The sequence below is a fragment of the Hylobates moloch genome, unplaced genomic scaffold (genome assembly GCF_009828535.3).
Source record: "Hylobates moloch isolate HMO894 unplaced genomic scaffold, HMol_V3 SCAFFOLD_6, whole genome shotgun sequence".
Taxonomy (NCBI): Eukaryota; Metazoa; Chordata; class Mammalia; order Primates; family Hylobatidae; genus Hylobates; species Hylobates moloch.
In genome coordinates, this window is record NW_026652281.1 from 146,882,564 (window position 1) to 146,910,458 (window position 27,895).

The following is a 27,895-nucleotide window of genomic DNA, read 5'->3' on the forward strand; positions in this document are numbered from 1 at the left end:
GGTGCTGGGGGATGTAAGGTGACCATAGGGGAGAACAGGAGAAAGATGAATTTGGAGAGCAAGGCAGAGGCTACCATGCAGGGATTATTCTAGGCATGCTGCAAAGTGCTCAGAGGGCATTTAACTAAAAATGCTTGCATGTCAGGTAGCACGTATAATACTTGGGTGACAAGAAGGGTTTGTGTCATGGACCACATGTGTGTTGTAACCTCTACAAGTCTCTTTAGTTACCTCACGTAAGATACATAGTACATAAACTGTCCATTCTTTAATCAGGCTAGATGGAGGATGGACATCCTGTGTTTCCTCAAATCAGTGAGCAATCCCTAGAGTCCTAGCAAGCACTCAACTCCTTTAAGCATTTTTGTTCTACAGTCACCACACTTACTATTTTTAAGAGCCATTTATGTTTCAGCCACCATGAATTTTTAGTTACAGTTTTGAACAAGTTTATTTTTTAATTTTAAGTATATGATTATAGCTACCACTCTCTCTTTTTTAGAGACAAGGTCTTGCTCTGTTGCACAGGCTAAAGTACAGTGGCATGATCACAGCTCATTGTAGCCTTGAATTCCTGGGCTCAAGTGATCCTCCTGTTTTGGACTCCCAAGTAGCTAGGACTAATGCCCAGCTAATTTGTAAAATTTTTTGTGGAGATGCAGTCTCACTATGTTGCTGAGGCTGGTCTTGAACTTCTGGCCTCAAGTGATGCTCTTACCTCACCCTCCCAAAATGCTGAGAGTACAGGTGTGAGCCATCACACCCAGCCTTGCCACTTCTCAATGCTGTGTTAATGTATGAGTCTAAAGACCCTGACATGGTTTGGCTGTGTCCACACCCAAATCTCATCTTGAATTGTAACTCCCACAATTCACATGTCCTGGGAGGAGCCCTATGGGAGGTGATTGACTTATGGGGGTGGGTCTTTCCTGTGCTGTTCTCATGATAGTGAATGAGTCTCATGAGATTTGATGGTTTTAAAAACTGTAGTTTTCCTGCACAAGCTCCCTCTTTGCCTGCTGCCATCCATGTAAAAAGTGACTTGCTCCTCCTTGCCTTTCCCCGTGATTGTGAGGCTTCCCCAGACACGTGGAACGTAAGTCCATCAAACCTCTTTCTTTTGTAAATTGCCCAGTCTCAGCTATGTCTTTATCAGCAGCACGAAAATGGACTAATACAGACCCTTATTCCTCAAAGTAACAGATGCTATAAAAGCCATTTGATGTGATTATTAGCAGGCATTGTGCCCAGGTACATTCTTGTACACAAGTGTACTTTTCCTCAGAATAAGGTTCTTCCAAAGTATAATTTGCTGGGCTAAAGGGTACTAATTATTTTTTTACTGAGTTCCTATCAGATGGACATCCTTTGGGGAAGGGCAAACTTGCATGTCTTGAGTGCCATAGGAGTGATAAAATGAAGAGCTTGCCTATATTTGGGGCCTGGTGTGGTGGCTCACGCCTGTAATCCCGCACTTTGGGAGGCTGAGATGGGAGGATCGCCTGAGCTCAGGAGTTTGAGACTAGCCTGGGCAACATGGTGAAACCCCATCTCTACAAAAATTAGTCTGGCATGGTGGCACAGCCTGTAGTCTCAGCTACTTGGGAGGCTGAGGCAGGAGAATCACTTGAACCCGGGAGGCAGAAGTTGCAGTGAGCCGAGATTGCACCACTGCACTCCAGCCTGGGTGACAGAGTGAGACCCCATCTCAAAACAAAACAAAAAACAATAACCATATTTTGTGAATGAGCCACAGGTGATAATACTATCATGCTAACAATTAAGAATACCCTAAACAGCATGAGCCACAGCATTTTATTCTGCTGACCTCTGTCTCTTCCTGGAATCACTTTCTTCCCTTGGCTCGCTAACACAGAACGCTTTTTGTATTCCTCATACCGTTATTTTCTCTCTGGAGGTCCTAAATGCTTTTTGGTGTCCTCCTTTCACTTGCTTCCCACTCCCTAGCTGAATGCATCCACGCCCATTGCTTCAGTTATCACTTCTGTGCGGGTAACATAGAAATCCAGCCTCACCTCTTCACCAAGTTCCAGATCCATACATCCAATCACTTGATATCTTCTTTTCTAGTATATCAAAGGCAACTCAAAGTTAGCACATCGGGAATCAAACTCATGATTTGTTCTATCTCACTGACCCACAAATGAGCATGTAGCATGAGACAGAAAAGAGGGACTCGTTCTTGACACCTCATTCTGTTACTCCACCTATGGTCCACAGTCAAGTCTCAAACGTTTCTCCCTGAAACGTATCTCAATTTATCTATATCTTTCCATCTTTACTGCTAACCTCCTACTCCATGTTCTCACCCTCTCACATGTGGAATACTGTATTTGCTTTCTCCAGTGGTCTTGCTGTATCCATTCTTGCCTTCCTACAGTCTATTCTCTATAAAGGTTTTTGGATTTCCTAAATAGACAATTATAGCATCTATAAATATAGAACATTTTGTACCCTCCTTTCTAATCTTAATTCTTTTTCTCCCTGTCTTACTGTACTGGCTAGGAGTCTAGGTCAGTGTTGAATAGAAATAGTAATACATATTGTGCTTTGGATATTTATTGTAGATGCTTTTCATCAGTTTAAGGAAGTCAATAATTATGTCCATTATGAAGAGATAAGAGGTTTAATTGTGATGACTGGTGTTTTGAATTTATTTCTACCATTTTAGCTGTGCATCCCCCACACCACCCTGATTTTTCTATCCTTTTTCTCCCTTTCTTTTTTTGGGATTGTTTTCAATTTCCTCATTCCCTTTTTTCCCTTTATTAGTTTGAAAGTTATATTCTGTATTTAATTATATTAGTGGCTACCTGCATATTTTATCATACATATTTAACTTAGTAAAGTCTAAAGTTACATTTTTAACATTTCCCTGAGTAATAAGGTTTCAGAAGGCTCTGTCACCTCCTTCTTAAATATCATGCTAGAATTACGCAGCATTTTAGTTTTACTTTCTAAAAATAACTCCACATACTAGATATTATTATTGTTTTAAACAGTTAGTATTTATGTTTTTACCAATAAAAGTTCATCAACACTATTCTACTGTATACTTAAAAATGATTAAGATGGTAAATTTTATATTATATGTTTTTAACCACAATTAAAAAAAAGCTCATCACCCTTTCTCTTATCTTAGACTTTTCATATTTGCTTACTTTCCTTCTGAAGTTAATCTCGTAGACTTAACTTTAAGAAATTCTGTTGGTAAAATCCCTGAAATTAAATTATCTGATTTTATTCTGAAACTTGAAAGGAAGTTTTTCTAGATATAGACTTGTAGCTCATTTTTTGTTTACTGTCGTCTACTGTTAATGTTAACTGTTAGTCTTACTATTGTTTCTTTATAGGCATTCTGGTTTTATCTCTCTGGTGGCTTGTAAGGTCATCTCTTTCTCTTTGATGTTGTGCAGTTTCACCATGATGTACTTAGGAATGATTTTGTTTATGTTGCTAAAAGTTAGTTTTCCTGGATTTGAAGTTTTGAATATTTAATACCAATTCCAAAAAAACTATTATTCTTGCCTTTTTAAATATTTGCATTTCTCCATTTATTTTATTATCTCTCTGAAATATCAATCAGTATATGTTAAACCTCGTTATATTCTCTAGTTCTCATAAATTCTCTTTCATATTTTCTATGTTTTTTGTTTTCTTGGTTCATTCTGCCTAATTTCTTTAAACCCATTTTCCAGCTTACCAAGTTCTCTCTTTAGCTTTGTCTAATATGCTCTTTAACTGACTGAGTTTTTTCTTTCAATTACAATATTATTTTCAAAAACTCCATTTTGTTTTTTCAAATCTAATTTTTTGTTTTTATAATATTTTGTTTCTTGATCATATTTTCAAGCATCTTTTTAATGTTTTGAAGCATAGTGGGTGTGCTGGGTTTGTATACTTTGTTGCATAATTCCAGTAGTGGGAATCTTTGTGGGGTCTCATTCTGTCTCTGTTTTGGGTGACCCTGCTTCTTTATGTGTTTTGTTGTTTTTATTATTTCCTAAAGCTAATTGTCCTTGGAACTTCATCAATTGGTATATATTTTAATTAAAGTTTTTTATTTTCCTTCAAAGAAAATCAGAGTTTCCTTCTTTCATTCACCTGGGGCAATACCAACCAGATACCTCATTAGTTAAAATTTCTGTTTATGGATACAAGCAAGGAGCATAAATTTGGAAAACAAAAACAAAACACAGGTCAGGATTGGCTTGTGGTTAAGAATTCTCACTGGAGATGTGTTTGTGTTTTTCTTCTACACACAGCATCAAAGACCAGGGCATTTCCTTCCTATTTCCTTTTGTGCAATAGGTTTATTTCTTTTCCTCTATTTTGAAGAAGATGCAACAAACTGGGAAACCAGCTTTATATGAGGGTCTCCAATACGCAGGCCCTAGGATTGATCTCATTTCTTCTATTCCCCAGGCAGCCATCAAAATAGAAGTTTAAGGACACAAGGGCTTGGCAGACTCCTTCGGGGCAAAGCTGGCTGTGTTGCTCTGACTTACCCAGAGACCTGCTTTGCTTTGTGTTTGTCCTCTGTGGATTCTGTACTTTCTTGACAGTTTAGTGACTCATACTTAAAATCCAGCTTTGGTAGTTGTTTTCACCGACAGGTTTTCCAGGATATTTTGTTTACCATACTGTCAGAAATGGAAGTCTTTAAACTTCACCCTGCAGCCAGAGTGATCTTTCCACAGTTCAAATCAGATCACAGTACTCTCCTTCTTAAAATCCTCTTATTTCTTTTTATTCTTCTTAGGATGAAGACAAAACCTAATGTGGCCTGCAAGGGTCTCCTGGTCTGGCCCTGTAGCCCCTCTGGTCCCCTTTGACCTGACTTCCCTAGGTGAAAGGAGAAGTCTTTCTGCACTCTGGAACTGGTGGCTTTCATTCAGCTCCTCTGATTCTCTCAGCTCCCTTCTGCTGTGGGGTCTGTGCACTTGCTGTTCCTGCAATCTGGACTGCTCTTCCCTCTCCTTCTTACCTAATTTTCTCTGATTTATCTTTCCTGTGTCCTCTCAAGCATCACTTTCTCAGGGAATTGATCCCTGTATTTTCTGGCTAGGTCAAAGCTCCCTATTTTACCTTTTCATTGCCCACGTATTTTGTGTTTGAAGTACATATCACAGTTTCTGTTTTACATATATAGATGTCAGTTTTTATTTACTTGTATAAATTCCTTAATTGCACAGTGACTGGTGCATAGTAGATGCTCAGCACCGTCATTGGCACGATAACAAAAACACATTTTTGTTAGTTGAATAACTTATCTTATGGAGACCCTAAGCACACCCACTTTAGCCAAGTAAAAGCTGCTGGTGTTAATCTGTTCTCAGTTGCTATGAAGAACTACCTGAGCCTGGGTAATTTATGAAGAAAAGAGTAAGTTTAATGGACTCAACAGTTCCACAGGCTGTACAGGAATCATGGCTGGGAGGCCTCAGGAAACTTACAAACATGGCAGAAGGTGAACGGGAAGCAAGCATGCCTTACCATAGCAGAGCAGGGGGGAGAGGGAGAGAGAGAGAGAGAGATGGAGAGAGAGAGTGAGAGAGAACCAAGTGGGAAGTACTACACACTTTTAAACAACCAGATCTTATGAGAACTCACTCACTCTCATGAGAACAGCAAGAAGGAAATCTGCCCCCATGATCCAATCATCTCTTGCCAGGTCCCTCCCCCAACACTGGAAATTACAATTTGACAGGAGATTTGGGCGGGGATGTAGAACCAACCATATCACTGCCCTTCTCCTAGAATTGAGAGTCCACGATTTTTGAGTTTTTATTTCTTTCACCCCTTGTGGCTTGCTTCCTGGGCTAACGTGATGGCTCTTTTTACTGGTTCCAGGCCAGGTGTACACAGCTGGGTCAGCAGAGTCTGGTAACTGAAATGTAGTACTGGATTTTAAAGCTCACCTGTTTGGGTCAGGGGCCTTCTTCTTTCATCAACTTTTCCTCCTCTGATATGTTTTAATGTAATATTTTAGTGCCTCTCCATTGCAGTAAGTGTTAGAATGTGACCTCTCCTAAACCCTAGAAGTCCTCACAGGGTGTGTGAAATCCCTTGCACTGGGTTGCACTCCAGCCTTTGTCTGCTGTGTGCATCGCATGCCCAGATTTTCTACCTGGATTTTGCCATGGTGTTCCCACTTTGGACGGCATCTGTGGGTTTCTCAGCCTGGATTCTAAAGATGGTGAACAACTTTTCAGTATGTGGGTATTTGTCAACTTTTAACAAATTGCTCTTAAAGCCTATAGCCTCCAAAACACCTTTAACTCAGGATTTATTCATCCTTACATTCAGCAACAATGCATCACGTACCTGTCCCATGCACACTGGGCCGTAAAACTTAGTTTCTTTTTTTAAGCACATGAGTTGATAATGAAAGTTTCTGTTTCAAAATAAGTTCAAATTCGTGTCTAGTGGTAGAACTTTGGTTTGCATTAGTAATCACGTGTTTATCCAACACATATTGAGTAGGCCACTATGCTAGGTACTAGAAATGTAACAATGAATTGGACAGACTAGTGGAATTGGACAAAGGTATGAAAGTTTTTAGTGTAGTTGAGAAGAGAGACATGAAGCAGATAATCATGTAGGTGCATGTAAAATCAAGGAGAAATGTGTGTGAGGTGCCCTGGGAGCATGCTATGACGAGATCAGCTTTCATCACAGGGTCAGGAATGCTTCTCTGAGGAAGTACCATCTAAGCTGTGACCTGAATGATGAGTAGGAGTTGGCAGGTGAAGAGGAGGAAGGCGTAGTAGGTGAAAATAAAGCCAGAGTGAGTTCCCTGAGATAGGAGGGAATTTGACTCAAAGGAACTGTGGAAAGTCTAGGGTGGCTGGAATTCAGTGACCAAGGAATAGAATGACCGGACATTGCCTAGAAGGGTAGGAAGGGGTGGCTCTGAAGAGCCTTGAGTGTCAGGCCATGACCTCTAGAAATTATCTTAGGGAAATGGGGACCTGTGATATTATGAAGTATGTACTTGGTCTTTGATCCTTTTTCCTGGCATACATCTCCTAAAATCCTTAGAATCTCCACAAAGTGATGTCTTTTTGCATGCTAATAAGTTGACTGAAGCCTGGAAACCCTTAGGTAGTTTCAGGATAAGCTGTGACCATCTGAAAGAGCAAGGCAGGATTGGAGGGTTGGGACTTTCAGCCCCACCCACAGCCTCCATGGAGGGGAGAGGGTTGAAGTTAACTTGATCACCAATGGCCAATGCTTACATAATAAAGCCGCTATAAAATCACAAAAGGACTGGGTCAGAACCCAGCAATTCGACAGCTGAAACTGTGGCACTTCCTGGAAGGTGGCATTCCTGGACAGGGCATGGAAGCTCCGCATACCTTCCTCCCCATTCTTATATCTTTTGTAATAAATATCCTTTATAACAGATCGCTAAATGTGTTTTCCTGAGTTCTGTGAGCAGCTCTAGCAAGTTAATCAAACTCAAGGGGGGAGTTGTGGGAACTCAAATTAATAGCCAGTTGGCCAGAGGCAGAGGTAAAACAACCTGGGCTTATGATTGGCATTGGAAATGGGGGGCAGTCCTGGGAACTGAGCCCTCACCCTGTGTGATCTGACTCTCTCCAGGTAGATAATGTTGGGTTTGGACTAAATTAGAGGACACCCAGCTGTGTCCACTGCAAAATTCCTTGCTTGCTTGGTGGTGGGGAGAGACTCTCGCACATTTGTCACAGATGACTTCTGTGTTCGTGATTGCTGCATGGGAGCAGAGGGAAAATAGCGTGTTTTTTCCACTCAGGAGTGATTAAAGGATTTTCAACAGGAAAATGCTATGATCACATCTGTGCTTTTAGAGAGGTCCCTCTGACCACTATGTAGAAACTGGACTGAAAGAAAATAAGAGAGAGGGGAGGGGCACTGGTTCAGAGACCCCCGCAGGTGAGAGGAGATGGAGGCTTGGTCCTCCATGGTGCTGATGAAGATGGAGAGGGGTAAATGGCTTTTGGGGTGGAATTAATGGGTCTTGATGACTCAATAACTTTCAAGCAATTCAAGATAGCCCCTTCTTAGTCCGGGGCTTTGACTTGGGCACCTATGGGGCCTTTATGCTGTGCTTGGAAACTAGAGGGTGTTTTTTTATTGTCCAAAAACAGGCTTGGTTTTGGACAATACATGTTCTGAAATAGATAGAAATGTTCATTTTCAACTCAGGTGCTTAAAAAAGAAACTAAGTCTTATGGGCCAGTGTGCATGGAACATGTATGTAACGTGTTATTGCTGAATGCAAGGAAGAACTCTTTGACAATAGAAGCCAGATAAGAATCCTGGAGAATTACCTCAATGGTAAATAGTTTACCTAAAGATGAGGACACAAGGGCCCAGAGAGGAGTGATCTAAAGGTCTGAATGTCTGTAAATGCTAGTCTGGTTTAGAATTCATTCAGTCCTGTGACCGACACCATTGCTCCTTCTGTTACCCTGTCCTCTGCTGAGCCTGGTGGGCCCTCGGTCATCCTACTGCTCAAAGAGGTCTCCAGGCACTCAAACCTCAGTGTGTTTGATCTCCACATTCCTTGGGTGTTCCCAAATTTCAAAACAAAGAGTTTTATTGCACATGCATTTTTAAAACTGACACCATTAGTAAGGAAAATGTTAAAAGAAAAAATCACTTAACTAGGCACACCAAATGTCAGGGCTCTCAGTGGAAGACCCTGGGGTTAATTATCCTTTTCAAGAAGTCATGGAATCAAAGAATGAAGTTCAATGCTCTTGGCATGACCATAGTTTAGAGTAATAATAACTTGGCATTTCTTGGGCCATTGTCTCTCTAGCTGCAGTTTATGCCGAAACTGGGAGGCAGGTGAAAAATCAGCATCTTGATTCTGTAATTGTAGAGGGAAAATGGCCTCTAGTTGTATGTGGCCTTCAGTTAGATTCTCCAGCCCCAGCCTTATTCCCACATGAGAATGAGACATTTCAGGAAAGGCTTTGGAGAAATGGGCTGTTGCAGGAAGGAGCTATAAGGCAAGATACACCAAAGAAAGAGTAGATCTCTCTTTTTAAAATTAAATGAAAATTTCACTTGTGTTTAAAAATCAGAATATAAAATAAGTATATGTAATGGGCATGTTATACCTAATCCCCTTTTCCAGGAGGTAGCTAAATTATCAATTGAATGTACAGATTTCCAGATTTTATTAGCTTTGCATGTGTGTCTGCATAATCATTTGGCAAGCCGTTTTTTTCTGTTATATATTTTTGGTTATATGGAAACCTCCTAGATTGTAAACAAGCAAACAAACAAATAAAAACATTGAGGGAAGAAATGATAAAAGAAGTGGTCAAAATCCAACTTCTTCTTGGCACCCAGACTTTTATACCAACTGGGCCATAGAGAAGGAGCTGGAAGGAGTGTGCTGAATATTAGCTGCTTTTTCAAGTAGATGATGTAATCTATATATTTCTCTGTATGTCTTGGAAGCAGGGAAGAAAGAGAGAAAGAGAGAGAGTGTGCATGCGTGTGCTTCTTTGTATCCTTAGGAATATTGTTTTGGAAACATTCAATTTCTAATTATATTGGGGGGAAAAACCCTAAATACCATTTTTCATGCTAATGGAGAAATTTACTTAAGTGCAGAATTACGCAACTTAGTTTTCTTGCCAAATTACATGAAGTGCGCAGCTCCTCTGAATAGAATGAAGGATGGCACGGGCGCACATCACACACTGTTCATAACTTAAAGTTCTTTTCAAGGCTTTTGCCTGCATCTTATTACCTACTTACTATTAATTTATTACACAGGGTTGCCATATTTTAAAAGTAAAGTGAATGTTTCAGATGGATTGTTTTTCTTTCATTTCTCCCATATTGTTAACTTCCATTTTTTTTTATTTAGAACTGTTTATACTTCCATCAGAGGCAGTTTTTCTTCAGTGATTTCATTAATTTTTATGTGTTCATTCTAGACATTTTTCAAACAGAATCTCCACATGTTGAGTTTGTCTTCTTTTCTCTCATCCACAAATCATTCTTTTCTGGTGTTATTTACAGGAAGAAGATGTTAGTGAACCTCCTTTGCGATTTGCCCTAAGGAGTGATCCTACCCCAAATGTCAGGCTCTGGAAAAGTAACAGCTCAATAGAAATAATCTTGTCACTGACAAAAGTACTTGGCACCAGGAGCTGATCTGCACCCCGCCTGTTGGCTGCTGGGGGTATTCAATGAAGTACAGCCTACACAGGCACCTCTGTGTAGGTCTCTAGGGCTGCTTGACAGTTGACACTGGCAACACTGTAGTCATCCTAACCCTTCCTTACATATTCTCTTTCTCATGAGGCTTTGCTCTTTCTCTTCTGACAGAATAAATATTTCCATTTCAACTTTGTTACCCTTTAGAGGATAATTTCTCTGACCACTGTGTATGTGTTTTGTTTTTGTGTTTGGAGACAGTCTCATTGTGTCACCTAGGCTGGAGTGCAGTGGCTTGATTATGGCTCACTGCAACCTTGATTTCCCGGGCTCAGGCGATCCTCCAGCCTCAGCCTCCCAAATAGCTTGAACCACAGGCATGCACCACCACACCTAGCTAATTTTTGTATTTTTTTGTAGAGACAGGGATTCTCCATGTTTTCCAGGTTGGCCTTGAACTCCTGGGCTCAAGTGATCCTCCCATTTCAGCCTCCCAAAGTGTTGGGATTACAGGTGTGAGCCACTGCACCCAGCCCTCTGACCATTGCTGAGTAAGACAGCTAACTCTCAGATTCTGTGTCTTAGTCTGCAATTTCTTATTTATTTCAGGTTCATACACCTTGATGGTGGGGAAGAGATGGGGATGGTGGCAGTGACCTTACAGGAAAGGGGTGAATTAGGAAGGGAACCGTCTCTTTCACAAGTCCTTTGCATGCCTATTTCATTGACTTAAATGTGCCTGCCTAGTGCACTGAAGGGTCTCGTTCAATGAGCAGGATTGGGAAGTGCAAGGATGATCTTCAGACAGACTCAGCCGCTGGTTAGCTGGAATTATTCTTGGTCCCAGGTTGTGGGGTGGGAGGGAGAGAGAGAGAGAATACACTTGACTGCCTGGCATGTAGTAAGTGCTCAGTAAATGGTAGTTGTCTTTATGAAGATGCTGATTTCTTTCTTCTTACAGTTCAAGTATTATGATTTTCCCAGAGTAATCACTCTTTTGAAACCAGGAAAGATTCAATGGTTCTTTTTGTAAAGTCACTAATTTACACTTATCTGAATAGAGCAAATTATTGGCTCAGGAGAAGGAACACCAGCCAAGTCACCTTGGTTTTAGAGCTTTTTAGAAAAAGGTTAGAGCCAGCCTTCTAGCTTCCCTCCAACAGTCCCATAGCATCATCCCCTGGATAACGGACGCCTCCCTACCCACTGACTTGCTCTTGTTCCTGGGGTCATAAATTATTTAGCTGTCACTTATCTCCCAGGATCTTTTACTAATTTTTACTTATTTATTTATTTTTTTGAGACGGAGTCTCGCTCTGTCTCCCAGGCTGGAGTGCAGTGGCATGATCTCGGCTCTCTGCAAGCTCCACCTCCCGGGTTCACGCCATCCTCCTGCCTCAGCCTCCGAGTAGCTGGGACTACAGGCGCCCACCACCCTGCCCGACTAATTTTTTTGTATTTTTTTTATAGTAGAGATGGGGTTTCACTGTGTTAGCCAGGATGGTCTCGATCTCCTGACCTCATGATCTGCCCATCTTGGCCTCCCAAAGTGCTGGGATTACAGGCGTGAGCCACCGCGCCCGGCCCTTTTACTCATTTTTATTTCCAGTGTGGTGCCTGGCATGTAGTAAGTGCTCAGTAAATGGTAGTTGTCTTTATGAAGATGCTGATTTCTTTCTTCTTACAGTTCAGGAAGCAAAAATGGGTGTATCCAGAAGAAAAACTGGATATGATGTAATAATAGCTAACATCTATTGTTCACTATGTACTAGACACTGCTAATGGCTTTATGTGCATTGTTTGATTTTCGAGCAACCTTATGGGGCTAATATAATTTTACTAATGAGAAATCTGAGTCTCAGAGAGATTAGGTACCTTAGCCAAGGTCACCCAACTAATAAGTGACAGAGCAGGGCTAGGAACCCAGGCAGTAGTGCCTAAACTTCTCTATTGCCTCGAAGAGGCAAAGAAGGAATCAGAGGGATGGATGCCTATAAATGTGGAAGTGACCGAGATACAGAACATAAAAGAGGGTCAGGGTGTTAGGAGGCCCTTTCTCCACCCCTGGATTCTCAAGGGAATCTTCCCACTTGCTTTCTACAGCCTGAGGTTGCTTTGGTTAGATTCTGCTCCCCTGGGATGCTAGCCTGAGGTTGGCATCTCAGTTTTAGGCTGAGGCTTTATGTACCTGCGTGGAAGAGGTGGTACAGAGCATTGTACACAACATATGGGGCTCCATTTGCATTTGGTGAGTGCTCAGCTGTGCACAGTGTCTCCTTAATCACATGCAAGCTGAGCATCGCTATATTTATCCAAGCCCTGGGAGCAGGAGTGCTGGCTGCGGTCGACTTGCATGCCCCAGAACAGTGCCTTGCAGGTTGTTCCAGTTTTCCTGTGGTCAGGGCCTTAGGGCCCTTCAATAATTTGTTCCCTGGCAAAATCTGCTGGTTTCTGAAGTATCTTTCCAGGCGTTCTAGGCCAGAAGAAATGTTTACATCCTGAAGCTATAACAGAGACCAAGCGCTAAAAAAGAACCTGGGAGCTACATCTGCTGTGCCCTTGACTTCAAGGCCACATTTGAAGAATCACAGACAGATGAGGCATTTTTATTTTCTTTTCAAGCTTTTCAAGGGGGGTCCCACAATGCTTAATCACCCTGCTGTCATCAGGTTACTTCTTCCTTATAATCTAAAACCCTTATGAATTTTTTTCCTTAGTCACTCCTTAATTGAAATATTTCTTTTTATAGCTGGGCATTGGTGGCATGTGTCTGTAGTCCCAGCTACTCAGGAGGCTGAGGCTGGAGGATCACTTGAGTCTGGGAGTGTGAGGCCAGCTTGGGCGACATATTGAGGCCCTGTATCTTACAAAATATTCTTCTTATGCTCAGATCAGAGAGTTCACCCAAATAATCACTTCTGTGCTTAGGAATCGAGAACAAGAATTTCTAATGTTTACTTAATGCTGATTAAATGCCAGCTACAATATTAAGCACTTGAAAAGAATTATCTCATGTTTTTCACCTCAAAATAACCATTTGAATGAGCATTAGGATTCCATTTTATGGAATAAAAGTAAAATTTCAGAACAGTAATTAACTGAGGCCACACAGCAAGTATATGGAGGAGTCTGGCTTGATAGCAAAGCCCTTTATATGAAATAGATTTTTCTTTTCTTTCTTCTTCCCAGCTGTAGTCATGTCCTGTGACTCTTCCTCCCATTCCCAGCCATTCCTCAGCTAAAAAAAAAAGTAAATATTTTTAAATATGTATATATATTTTATATATATATTTATATTTTAAGACATATAGATAATATATAATTTATGATTTATATTTAAATTTGTATAAACTTATATTTAAATTATAAATTTAAGATTTACATTATATATGTGTATATGTATATACATATATGTATACATATATATGTGTATATATATATATATAAAATTTTCCCCCATTTTCCTCCTAGAATTGTTTTGTTATCCTTTATAAGACTTAGGCAGGTGCAGGATATATTTTCATCCCTGGATTCAAGTGTGGTGTCAAGACCCTTAACTTGTGACATGAATAGCAGGGAGCAGATTGGATTTCCACTGGAGTGGAGGCCCCTAATCATGGCTTCCTGGGATTTGTGTTATCTGCCTTCCCCTGTTAGATGCTGAGAACATAGAAGAATACCTGGTTCTGGTTCAAGCAATATCATTGGCACAGTCTGTGACATAGAGCAGATCACTGCTGTCTTTCTCGTGAAAATCAAATTTAGTTTCCTACAAAATTTAAAGTTGAGCAGAGCCTTGGTTTAGTCTTACAGACTAAGAAGCCTTTTTCCTTCCAGTTCAGTCACATAATATTTACAAGATGGTGAAGCCAAGTCACTTGCCCTCTCTGGCCCTCAGTCTCTTCATCTGTACAATAAGAGCAAGAACTAAATGCTCACCGCACTTCCCAGCAGCTCTTGGTTTCAAACTCAGGGGGGCTGCAGGAAGAAGCTGGCTCTACTCTGCCAAGTTCTGACTAGTGAGGGTTTGAAAGGAAACCAGCCAGGGCTAGTCTAGGCAAAAAGGAGAGTTTATTTTAAAGATATTTGTGCAGCTCATAAAATCCAAAAAAAAGTTAAATAATGAGACACAGAGAAGTTGGGAACCAGGACAGCCTCAGGGATCTCTTCAGCAGGAGCTCATGACCCTTCCCCCTGGAGTGCTGCCATTAAGATAACTCCAAAAAAGCCTGTTTTTATGTTTCTTTCTTAAAAATGACAAATTCCAGAAGGAGAACTGCCAGGGGGCCATTCAGTTATGGAGAGTAGGACTGGACAGGCCAACCAGCAAGAAAGTGTTGCTGGAGCCCAGCCTTGTTGGAGGAGCAGATGGTTCCCAGGAGGATCTGGGCAGAACCCCCCACCACACACACAGGTACACCCTACAGAAAGAGCCCATGCGTCTGTAAATGCTTGGGCAGCCAGGTCTGGGTGTTAAATGTGAGTGGGAGACAGAGTGGGCAGGTTCAATACTCTAGACCAGTAGCAGCCATGGTGATGGAGTTCATTCAGCCTTTTCAGGCAGCTGTGCCTCATGGAAAGAGTAACAGACTTCAAGGCAAAAGGCGTGATGAGTGGACAGTCCATTAGGGATTGCTGGTGGCTGTGGGCACAAAGAAAGACAAACGGTGTGATCTCATGGGGAGGCTGACCACCACCGTGCTGGATTAGGATCCTCTCTTTTCAGCCAGGTCAAGGACAGGGTACTCTGGTCCCATCTTTTCCACTTTGATGACATCTGGGCAAGTTTCAACCTCTTGAGAGTTTTTCTGTTTCCTTATCTGTGAAGTGGGGATGAGAGCAATGATAATCATGCTACTCTTCCAATGGACAACAGTACGGCAGGCGCTAACATCCGCTGGGGCCAGGCACCCATGCTGAGCACTTCCCATGTGGGTCGATCCTCACAATCCTCTGACACAGTACTGTTATGGTTTACACTTTGCCCAAGGCTTGTAGAAATTAAGGGGGCAGTAAAGTGTAGAGCAAAGCAGTGTGCAAAGAGACTGAGAGGCTGGGCTCAGGAGCCGACGGCCAGTTTTGAATTCTGGCTCTGACACTCACTGGCCTGGTGTTCTCTGGCATGTTGCGTGAGCTTCATTAATTTGTAAAGTGGGTGTGATACTAGTGCCTGCCTCATGCTGTGGTTGTGAGGAGTGAGTGATTTCCCACGCATCCAGGAAGGTGCCTGGAGCAGAGCAGTGCTCTGTAATGTTTGCTGTTGTTTGTAATAAAGTGCCTGCTGGGCAGTGGGGATTTGAACCCAAAGCAGATTGACTCTAGAATACATACGCTGTGGCAGTTATCTCTGGTGGTGGAACAAAAAGGCTCAGCAGTGAGCAGTGTAAAAGCCCGGGTAGGGGTGACTTAGCAGAGGGAGCTATGGAGCTAGGGAGAGGAAGAGAATGAGGAGCCCTAGGCACATAGCCACTTCAACACTCCTTGTCTCTGTGACCTCGAGCTGGACCCAGAAGGTCAGCAGCAATTGCTGAGTCCCCATAACCAACGGGAACATTCAGCACTGACTTCACTTACGCTTCTGACTTCAGGAGGGCTTTAGAGAGGGGGTTAGTTAGAAAAAGAAGGAAAGAGAGACAGAGAGTGACTAAGACAGAAAGAGAGTGATGAAGTCAGGGGGAGGGTGGGGAGAGAACTAGATATAAAGACATAGAGACCCAAGGAGTGAAAGAGAGTGATTAACACTCAAGAAGATAAACAGAACAGGCACACACTTAGAGCCAGAGAAATAAAGTAGAAAGACAGGGAAGAAGGGTGAGGGGAAGGATGGGGATTTTGTAGAGACAGTGCTGAGGGGGCCGTGACTGGCTGGCCTGCTCTGTGGTTGAGGAGCAAACAAACCTGTTAAGCGTGTCATTGCTTTATCTAGGAAAGCACCTTTGCCAAGGCCCGGGCACACTGAGGAGCTTTTTGAGCGTGTAGGGCTGTGACAGGAGAGACTCTCTTTATCTGAATTGGAGACAGGAGTGCTCTTCTGTGCATTTCACACTGGATGCCACAGATTAGGCTGCGGATATTTCACGGTTGGTGATAAACGCTTGTTTGGAGAAGCCTTGAGCTGAACAACACTCCTAAGGCTGGGGGAAGGGGTTGATAAGAGGCAGGTTGATGGACACTGGTTTTACATGAGGGACTGGTTCTATGCAATTTTACACTTGTATATTATTATAGGCATTGAAACTCCCTAGGAGGATAGCCATTAAAACATCGACAATAGCTAACCTCCCTGGTTGGATTAATGAGGAGTCTCACCTTCTAAGTTATGTATTTCAATTAGGTTTACATGTTTCACAGTGTAGGGACTTTATAATCAGAGAAACAAAGGCTTAAGGTAATAAGTACACTCCTGAAATGAGGGAAGGGGAGGCAATGGCCCCTGACATAAAATGGGTTGTTGGGACTCATCCGACAAGCAGACAATGGGTGGCGGAAATGGCAGTGCATTTGAAAATATTTCTCCTTGATGTTTCTAAGATACTTTGAAAATCTGATGACCACAATCTTTCCTCTGATTGTTGCAGAAGGGTGAAATTATTAATGCCTCCTCAGCTCAGACAAATTTCCTTCCTTTGGGGTTTCCTTGGGGTTTAAAAAAGTACGGCAGAAGGCATATGCCCTGTTAGTTGGTGGGTTTCTGTTGGGTATGGTGGATATGAGGCTTTTCCCCTTGAGAGAATGATGCACGCAGCATCTGCAGAATCCTCTCCTCCTTGAAGTACCCACCTCCCACTCCTTTTTGTTTTAAATTTTAAATGAAGTTTGTGCCTAGTACACACTTTTAAAGGTATTGTCTGTTAGCTTGAGAAATGACCCAGATATATCTTGTTTCAGGCTTTATGAAGGCAAAGAACAGATGGAGTTTGAAGAATCCATGAGACGGCTCTTTGAATCCATCAACAATCTGATGAAAAGCCAACACAAAACCACCATCCTTTTGCAGGTTGGTTTATGCTACAGTAAAATCTGTCTTCTCCTTGGCCATCCAGTAAATAACAGCATGCTAAGATAATATCTTCTTTTGCTGAAATATGCAAACTTGTGTCCAGTGAAGGTCTGGGCTGGCCACTTGGTTAAAGACCAAGGACTCCTCAGGACAAGAGAAAACGTATTTATTGTTTGCTACCCATGAAGCTAGCAGTGCCTTCTTTTAAAATAGCTCTGAAATTTTTGTTACCTAGAAGGAAATTAGTCAAACTGGATCCACTTCCGATGGAGAGAACAGTTAATGGTGGCAGTCTCTTAAACTGAGTTTAAGTTTAATTCTCGACAACGTAAAGTCAGGGACCCTTTTGGGATTAAAGAGGGCTCCTCAATAAACAAGAGGTACTTTGGAGAGAATGAGTCCTCTCATGTGTGGTCCACGATGCTAATCTGTGAAGACTGCAAATCTTTGAGAAACTGTGAGGCCTATCCCTGTGTTTGGGAAGGAGTTGAGCAGCCAAGAGTCTGAATGAAGAGGCTGTTTCAGGGAGACTTCAGAACTTTCACAGAATGTACTTGCAAGCACTGGGGGTGCAGGTAGGGGAAGCTGGGAGTGCCTGATGTGATGTGAATAAACGAAGCCCAAACACATTTATCTAAATCAATGAGTTAATGCAGATTGCTGCTGCTGCTTTTTTTTTTTTTTTTAAATCAATGTTATTCTTTTAGATGCTAATTTAAAGATCCATTATGCCTGGGATGTCCAGGCACTGGTTAGAATTAATGAGGTACTAGTGTTTAGCTAGAATGAAGGTGAGGAAGCAGAGGCGGAAGTCAACCTGGGGAATGTTTGCTTCTCATGCTATGGGTTCCAGACTGTGCACGTTAGAATCGTGTGAGGATCTTTAATGAATTCTGATGCCTGGTTACAACCACCAGACTTTCTAATTTAGTTGGTTTGGAGTGTGACCTAGGCCAGGGGATTTTAAAAATTCCCCAGGTGATTTTACTGTGAAGCAAAGTTTGAGAACCACTCTGCTGATGGCTTCCTTTAATTTAACAAAGAGTGGAAACCTGTGTGTTGGGGAAGGCAGCTATCTTATTCATATATGTCTTCAACACTCAGAATAATCCTGATAATTCTAAAATTTATTCTCCTCAGAATGTGTATCTATATTTCTTGATCTAACTGAATAACTGAATGTCCTAACACTATTTGGTCTTGTGTAACAAGGTTAGGAACACAAATACCCTCCTATAGAATCCACTAGTAAAAAACCCCAAAAGCTTCTGTTTTATGATGAGGTAAAGGAGGAAGAGGTATAAATGACTAAAAATGATTTAAACCAAACTATGTAACAGGCTTTATATTTCATGCTTCGCATATATTACTTTATTTCACCCTCTCAAAAATCCTCTAAATTACATGTTAGGCCTGCCATGTTATAAAAGGGTGAACTGAGGCCCAGAAAGCTGAAATGATGTGCCTAAGGCTACATGCCCACATCTCTCTGGTCAAAAGCCAAAGATCCTTCTCCTGCAGCAATCTCAACGTCTATAGAAGATTCCTTGTGTGGGATTTGCTGACATCACACGGGCTTGACCCCTCTGCCCTCATCATTAAGTTCTCTTCACATGGTACTACTCTCCATATTTGAACATAACTTTAAATTCTTCTTTGATAACTTTTCAACAGCCATATATATAGGTGGAAAGCATCATTGGTTTTATGAAAATTCCTGAGGCTAAATTTGGCCCTTAGAGCAAATTGAAAAAGAGATGAAGCCCCTTTCTATGTCTCTGAGGTGGAAATCTATGGGAAGAAACCAGCATAATCTGGCCCAAATCACAAGGAAAACAAGGCATTTCTAACACAGCTACCCGGACAAGAAGAACCTGGGTAAAAAGATTTATGCCAAAACCATAATAATCGTATGAGTTCTCTAATCCTAACATGAGGATTATTCTGAGTGTTGAAAACGCAATGATTAGTGTGTCTTCAACTAATAATCATTTATTAGTTGATGCTTAGTAGATATCTATTGAATTAATTAATGTATTACGCTAGGGATACATCTTAAGGTTTCTATTCTATTGATGAGGGAATTGAAGCTCAGACAGTTGAAACAGCTTCCTCCAGGCACCATTGCTGAAAAGTGGGATGGCTCAGATTCATATCTGTTCCTGCCCAGCTCTAAAGACCATACTCACTACCACGACATTAGCCTGTTCTTTATACTGTTTCTTTAGCCCCTGCTGGGGATGGATGTCTTCCCTTGGATTAGTTGGGACTGCAGTCTTTTAGTTTTTATTTTTCCCTTACCCCCTCCTGGTTAAAAAACAAACAAACAAAAAACATATTCCTCATATTCCTAACCCCCTCATCATTCTCTGACAAAGGGGATAGCAGGAGCAGGGGACAACATGAGGACATGCGGCAGGAGCCCCCCCAGCCACTGCATCTGTATCACATTGGAAGCAACTGAGCTTCCAGTGAGCAGCCACACGGTGTTGGGATATCCGGAGAGAGCCAAGGATGACCAGTCGCCATGAGAGAGGCTATAGGGTTGAATCAGGTGTGAAATAAGCTCCAAGGAAGCTGAAGTGTGAAAGAGCAGAAATGATGAGCCAGTAGATAAAGCCAGTTTCTCATCCCAGAGGAGAAAGGCACTGATGCCCCAAAGAAGTTGAGGTGCCATGGAGAGAGAGAAGAATGGAAGAGGGAATAGGTCATTGGGGAGCTACTCTTTCTAATTTCAGCACCTGTTTCCCTATGATGGGCTACAAATATATTCGGGGAAGGAACAAAGGGAGAGAGAAAGTAAGAAGGCAGGGAAAGAAAGAAGGAGAAAAAAAGGAAGCAAAGAGGAACAAGTGAGCATTTGCCACTCTGAAGACACCTGGTCAACAGGAATGCTCTTCTTTATCAGCTGCATGACCCTACATTGGTCACTTAACTTCTCAATGCCTCAGTTTCCTCATCTATAAGATTTCATTGTCTGGGTGAGGATCAAATAAACATTGTCTGCAAAAGAACAACTTATAAAATGCTGTGCAAATGTAGTGAACTAATACGATTATTATGGTTTTGGCATAAGTCTTTTTACCCAGGTGGTTCTTGTCTGGGTAGCTGTGTTAGAAATACCTTGCTTTCCTTACAATTTGGGCCAGGTTTGTTGGTTTGTTCTCATAGATTTCCACCCCAGAGACATAGAAAGGGGCTTCATCTCTTTTTCAATTTTCTCTAACGGTCAAATTCAGCATCAGGGATTTTCATAAAAACAATGATGCTTTCCACCTATTTACATAGCTGTTGAAAAGTTATCAAAGAAGAATTTAAAGTTATATTCTAATATGGAGAGTAGTACCATGTGAAGAGAACTTAATGATGAGGGCAGAGGGGTCAAGCCTGTGTGATGTCAACAAATCCTACACAAGGAATCTTCTTTAGACTTTGAGATTGCTGCAGGAGAAGGATCTTTGGCTTTTGACCAGAGAGATGCGGGCATGTAGCCTTGGGCACATCGTTTCAGCTTTCCGGGCCTCAGTTTATCCTTTGTAACATAGAAGGACAAATGTGTAATTTAGGGGATTATTGAGAGGGTGAAATAAAATAATATATGTGAAACATGAACTATAAAGCCTGTTACATAATTTGGTTTAAATCATTTTTAGTCATTTATACTTCTTCCTCCTTTACTTCCTCATAAAACAAGCTTTTTGGGTATTTTACTAGTGAGGATTCAGAAGGTGGGTATTTGTGTTCCTAATTTTGTTTCACAAGACTAAATAGTGTTAGGACATTCAGTTATTCAGTTACATCAAGAAATATAGATACACATTCTTAAGAGAATAAACCCACAAGAAGTGACTGTACGAAAACATGCATGGCAAAGTTTCAGCTAGTGAAATAGTATGAGGTGACTGGAGTCTTGATTCTGAGCCTGCACGGGGTGTGAGCTATTAGTATCAGCTGTAAGTGCTGGGTGGGTGCAGAGGATACGAATGCCCGTGGTTGATGTTCCTGGTTCATACTTTTCACATCCAGCTGGGTAGCGGCTTATGTTGGAAACCCTCATTTGTGACCAGCTTAATTGTGAGTAGAGCAGATCTGGTTCAAATCTCAGCTGTGTCCACTGTGAATTCTGAAACCTAAGCAAGTTATTGCCCATCTCTAATGTTCACCCAGCTTCTGTGAATTGCTTTCTGTGGTTTTTCTTATTGTTCTGAGTGGGCATGGCAGCAGCTCACCAAGACCACGGAAAATTGAAAGCCAGTAGTTCAAAGAGCAGAGGAGCAATAAAAACACTTTCTGCTGATCGGGTACCTACCATGTTCCAGACATGGAACTGGGCTCTTCATATACAGTGTTTTAAATCCCACCCCCAGAGATCTTCAAGGAACCACTATCCTCAGTGTCCATAGGAGGCTCATAAAGTTAAATAGTTCATCCCAAATTACACGTATTCATAGTGCTGGAGCTAGGATTTGAATCCTCCCAGGTCATCTGCCTCCAAAGCACTATTATTCCCTATGCCACAGGTAAGGTTTAGGCCAGGGATTCCCACGTGTTTTCAACAATGGGCCACATGCTCAGAAGTCCTTGTGTGTGCCAGCCCTGTGAGCGTGATTGATAAAACTGATGGCAGATTCAGAGGGTCAACACCACACACTTGTAAATTAGATAGAGCTCAAATGTTAGTAAAAGGCATATGGTGATGTTGTGCAGGCTAATTTGCCCCATTTTCCTTACGATCCATGGTATTTCATAATGCTCCAATTTGATGGCACAAGTGGAATTAAATGAACAGCTTGTATTGAATGACATGCTCTCTTGGCCACTGTGAATGCCACTCACGCTAATGAAGCCCCTGGAGTGTCCAGGAGGGCAGGGGACTCTGCCATTTATATCCCCAATGTCTGGAACAATGGCTGCCACACAGAAAGTGCTCAAATATCTACTGTCTGAATGAATGAATGAATGAATATGGCTGGGTACAATGGTGCATGCCTGTAATCCCAGCACTTTAGGAGGCTGAGGTGAGAGGATGTCTCAAGCCCAGGAGTTCAAGACCAGGCTGGGGAACATAGTGAGACCCTGTCTCAACAAAAAATTTAAAAAAAAAATTAGCTAGGCATGGGGGCCTGCCCATGCCTAGTGGTGTATACTTGTGGTCCCAGCTACTCAGGAAGCTGAGGCAGGAGGATCACTTGAGCCTAGGGGATCAAGGCTGCAGTGAGCTGTGATTGTGCCACTGCATTTCAGCCTGGGTGACAAAGCAAGACCCTGTCTCTTAAAATAAACAAATAAATAAATAAATACTGCCGGGCGCCGTGACTCACGCCTGTAATCCCAGCACTTTGGGAGACGGAGGAGGGCGGATCACAAGGTCAGGAGTTTGAGATCAGCCTGGTCAAGATGGTGAAACCTCGCCTCTACTAAAAATACAAAAATTAGCTGGGCGCGGTGGCGGGCGCCTGTAATCCCAGGTACTCAGGAGGCTGAGGTAGCAGAATTGCTTGAACTCGGGAGGTGGAGGTTGCAGTGAGCCGAGATCACGCCATTGCACTCCAGCCTGGTGACAGAGCAAGACTCCGTCTAAAAATAAAATAAAATAAAATAATTACTTCTATCATTTTGTTTAGTTTGATGTTTCAGTGTTTATTAAGTGTCAAGTGTTGAGCTAAAAGCTTTACATATATTGTTAGCTCAGTTGATCTTTGTAACAACAACCTTATAAGACAAATAGTCTTTATAAGTTCCATGATATACGTGCGCAGAATGTGCAGGTTTGTTACATAGATACACATGTGCCATGGTGGTTTGCTGCACCTATCAACCTGTCATCTAGGTTTTAAGCCCCGCGTGCATTAGTTATTTGTCCCGATGCTCTCCCTGCCCTCGCCCCCCACGCCCTGACAGCCCCTGTGTGTGTTGTTCCCCACCCTGTGTTCTTATTGTTGCTTTCCCACTTATGAGTGAGAACATTTGGTATAAAGCGGAGATAAAGACTATATGCAAAGACAAATAGTCTTTATCTGTGCTTTACAAATGAGGAAAATGAGGCTTAAAGAGGTTAAGTGACTTACCTTGGCTGAAAATTAGTAGATCTTGGATTTAAATTTTGGCTGTATAAGTCCAGAGTTTGAGTTCTTAATCACCACCAAGCAATAGCATAATTTCATTAAGACCCAAATCTTCTGGCAAAATGCCAGGTGGATAAGACTCAGGGGACCCCATGAAGTTGAGTTACAGAAAGGATGGAAACACACATATTCTGGAACCTGTGGGTTCCGTTCCCTTCACTTTGCCTGAGAGATTAGTGATGAGGCTGAATGTCCTGAGAGAGCTGCATTTATTTTCCCCGGGGACAACTCAGCATCTCAAAGGAAACTGCCTTCTTATGGTCATGCTGCGGGGAATTTCCGTGACATCATTTTTCCAGTTTCCATGGAACCTGATCATCTACTGCTTGGCTAAAATAAAAGGATTAAAAATTGATGGGAATAATACTTGTTTTGAATGCCTGTGGCTCTTGAATGAGGAAGCTATCTGGTAGCATTCTTGCATAACTGTGTATCATTTCAAGACATGTTCATTTTGGCCAGAAGTCTGTGTCTACTGGCACCAACACTGGTCACTGTGTTTGAAAGAGAGAGAGAGAAAGGGAGGAAAGAGACAGAGAAAGAGAAAGAGAGAATGGGAAAGCCTGAGAGCACTCAGCAGACAAGTCCCTTTGAGTTTGGAGGCATGCTAGTTTGGTTTTGGTTTTTGTTGTTATGTTTAAACACTTGCTGTTTTCTAATTCTGGTGAAGTCCATCTAGATAGCAATGATCTCAAGTGTCCTCCCTTGATTTACCTCTGGGAGAGTAAAACCACTATTGGTTGCTTTGGGTTTGATTCTCTTCTTGAAGGATGTATCTGGCCTTTGGCAGAGGGGTTCAGAGTGGACCATTAATCTAGGAAATTAACTCAGTGCCACATGATCATCTAATTAGTGAGATAGCAAACATTTTCCTGTTGGCCATTCTTGCAACCCCCTATAGATGTGGTAACGAGGATCCTTAACTTAAGGGATGTCAGAAGAACTGCATTTTATTTTCAAAAACTATTCTTACAAAGGGTGGGGGAAGCTCTTTTTCCACTTCCTCCTCCAAATTAGCCTTCTCGCCCCTGCTGAATCCTCCCCACTTGCCGAGATAGAATGCCTTTCCTACAGCGTGGTGGGCAGTAGTGGACGTACTGGGTAAGAGCCAGCTGGACAGAGCTGGGTACACATCCTTGCTTTGCTACTCATTAGCTACATGGCTTCTGGCAAGTTATTTAACCTATTCTCTGTGCCATAGTTTTCTCATTGGGATTAACAATTTCCACTCATAGAGTAGTTGAAAAAAATTAAATGAGATCATGCATGTAAAGTATTTGGTGTGTAAACAGTTTCCAATAATGGTTCTATTTTATTTATTATTTATTTATTTATTTATTTTGGAGATAGCGTTTCTGTCTGTCACCCTGGCTGGAGTGCAGTAGCAAAACACAGCACACTGCGCCCTCTAGCTCCTGGGCTGTAGCGATCCTCTTGCCTCAGCCTGCTGAGTAGCTGGGACCACAGGCCTGTGCCACCATGCCTGGCTATTTTTTTTATATATATATTTTGTAGAGATGAGGTCTTGGCATGTTGCTTAGGCTGGTCTTGAACCCCTGGGCTCAAGCGATCAATCCCTCAGCCTCCTGAAATGCTGGGATTATAGGCATGAGCCACTATGCCCAGCCATTATTCCCATTTAAAAACCCTGTAATTCATAATCATATTATATGTGTATGTGTATATATGCATCACATGTATGTTTATGTGTCTATGTATATATACATATGTACGTTTTAAGTATTATACACAATATAGGAATATAGACTATGGAATGAATGTAATAATGATACAATATTATTTTAAGAAGAATGGTAGTAATAATGAGAGTAAAAATAATAGAACACCTGGGTGCACTGGCTCCAGCCTGTAATCCCAGCACTTTGGGAGGCTGAGGTGGGTGGATCACCTGGGGTCAGGTGTTCGAACCCAGACTGGCCAACATGGTTAAATCCTGTCTCTACTAAAAATACAAAAAATTAGCGGGGCGTGGTGGCGGGTGCCTATAATCCCAGCTACTCAGGAGGTTGAGGCAGGAGAATCGCTTGAACCCGGGAGGTGGACGTTGCAGTGAGCAGAGATTGTGCCACTGCACTCCATCCTGAGTGACAGAGTGAGACTCCATCTCAAAATAAATAAATAAATAAAAAATAATAGAAGAGTAAAACTCAGTTCCTAGGAGGTTGACAGATCTAGAAACATGTAACAAATGGAGTGTCCCATAGGTCTTATGGTTGAGGTGCTCTGCCTTCTGGGAGCATTTGGTGCTGGCACCTCCTGAACTTGCCTGTTGTCACCTGCCCTGGTGCGTCAGGGCAAGACCATAGACAGAAGTCCTCTGACCAGTGCTGACCGTGACAATAGTCTTGGCAAACTTCCTGAGGCAAAGATGGGCTGTCCCCATTGGGAAAAAGAACCACAGGCCTGCCACTTCTCTGTGAGGCTGCCTGGACTAGATGCAAATTTAATACTCCCCTGTCATGTTGCTAAAACCCTCTGAGACTCAGGTGACAGCTACTTGCTTCGTTTGACGGTATTGCCTGCCTGGAGTGGGAGGCTGGGAAGATGGGCTCCTTCTGAGCAGCCCCTCCCACAGCCTGTGCAGCTCCCTGCTAATAGCTAAAGCGTGTAAGTGCGCGTGCTGTGGAGACTCCTGATAACTGTGGTTCCATCGTGTCCCTCCAAAGTCCTGGAATGACGTGCAGCTCTTGAAAGCCAGCAACTCGCAGCAGACACTGAAGTCCTGCCTTTCCCCACAGGGGTTTGTTTCTGTGTGTGTTTCTCACTTTGGTCTTAATTGTGATGAGTACGCGTTATAATCTGTCCAGGTGTGGGGAATGATGGCCAGTGCTTGAGTAATGAGATGGGAAGAGACTCAGCACACAACATCATGAAGAGGCTGAGGCTCAAGGAGTGAAGAAATGAGCCTAGGCTCATGAGGTGCTGGGTGGAGAGCTCATGGCCCTGTGGACTCTATGTTCTTTGGCCTAAGAGTGGATGAAGAAAGTTTGCTAGAAGTGCTTGGACCAGGCCAGGAATGGTGGCTCATGCCTGTAATCCCAGCACTTTGGGAGGTCAAGGCGGGTGGATCAGTTGAGGTCAGGAGTTCAAGACCAGCCTGACCAACATGGTGAAACCTCGTCTCAACTAAAAATACAAAATTAGCTGGACGTGGTGGCACACACTTGTAATCCCAGCTACTCAGGAGGCTGAGGCAGGAGAATCGCTTGAATCCGGGAGGCAGAGGTTGCAGTGAGCTGAGATCACCCCATTGCCCTCTAGCCTGGGCAACAAGAGCGAAACTCTGTCTAAAAAAAAAAAAAAAAAAAATGAAGTGCTTGGACTAGCCTTTTTTCAGGGCACATGCCCCAGTATATGGTATCCCTTTAGACTTTAGTGGTTGTAAATTAGTAGCCTCTGGGAGAAATGCAGCCTGCATTTGTGTTTGATTTGTCTAGCAAATCAAAGCGTTAAATCAAAGTGTTAAAACAGTTGAATAGGAATAACTGAGTCTTTAGGCAGAGAATGGAATCCACACACCTCATCACTTCCCACTGCCCTGTCCTCATTCCATATCACTTCTTTCTGTTGCTTGCCTAGCCCTGCAGTCATCTGATTTTGCTACATCTGCTTGATGTTTCCTGATAAAGATGGTCCTTGACCAACTAGGTTGGAATGTACTGGATACTGTGACTGCCTGGAGGAATGTCATAATGCTTCTTAGCATATTAAAATTATGAAAAGTTCTATAGTTAAAAAAAAAACTCACTGGTTTATCTTTGCTTAAACCAATGCTTTCCAAAATTCTTTGATCGCAAACCCTTTTCCCCTGCAGAATATCTAGCACCATCCTATGGGACAAGAGGTTCCAATAGAACATAGTTTCAGAGACAATGGCTTTGGAATGTTGTTTTATTTTATAATCTACATTTAAAAGAATAAAGAATAAATCTCTAGATATGAAATCCAATAACCATAAAGAAAAAGTCTGACAAATATGACAGCCTGCAAATTAAAATCTTTCTATGCAATGGAACAACAGGATAAGTGGGAGAAAATTCTTGTAAAATATGTTACTGTAAAAGGGTTAATATTAATGATGCATGAAAAATTTTATAAACCAATAAGAAAAAAATACCCAAAATAAGAATAGAAAAGGATATGAACATGCAATTTAGTAAATACAGATGTTCAATAAATATGGAAAAGATGCCCAACCATACTAGCAACCAAAGAGTTGCAAATTACACATCAGATCAACAAAAATCTACAAGATTGTATGTTCAGTGGTAGCAAGGTTATGGGGAAAGGAACAGTTAGTTAAAGGAAATTGGTTACTGTATCATCTAAGGTAATTGACAATCTCTCCTAAAATTTGTTGTCTATATATTTTCATGCACTAATTCTTATTTGAACAATCTATCCTACAAGGATCTTTACAGATATACAAACAGTATTTTTTTTACCACATATTTATAATAAAAATTGACAATAGCATGGAGCTTATTATCAGGGGTGGGTTGAAGAAGGTATAATGTACCCATTTGAGCAGTGCTGGGCAGTGGTTAGAAATGAAAAG

The 27,895-nt window shown here is 42.0% G+C and overlaps 1 protein-coding gene across 2 annotated transcripts in view; it reads left to right on the forward strand.

Moving 5' to 3' along the window:
• DOCK2 (dedicator of cytokinesis 2) overlaps positions 1-27,895 on the forward strand; it is a 448,549-nt gene that overhangs the window by 93,309 nt on the left and 327,345 nt on the right. For both annotated transcript variants that reach the window (XM_032158599.2, XM_032158600.2), the window contains exon 23: positions 17,080-17,188. In XM_032158599.2, coding sequence (XP_032014490.1) covers positions 17,080-17,188 — 109 coding nt within the window. The remainder of the gene's footprint in view (positions 1-17,079; positions 17,189-27,895) is intronic.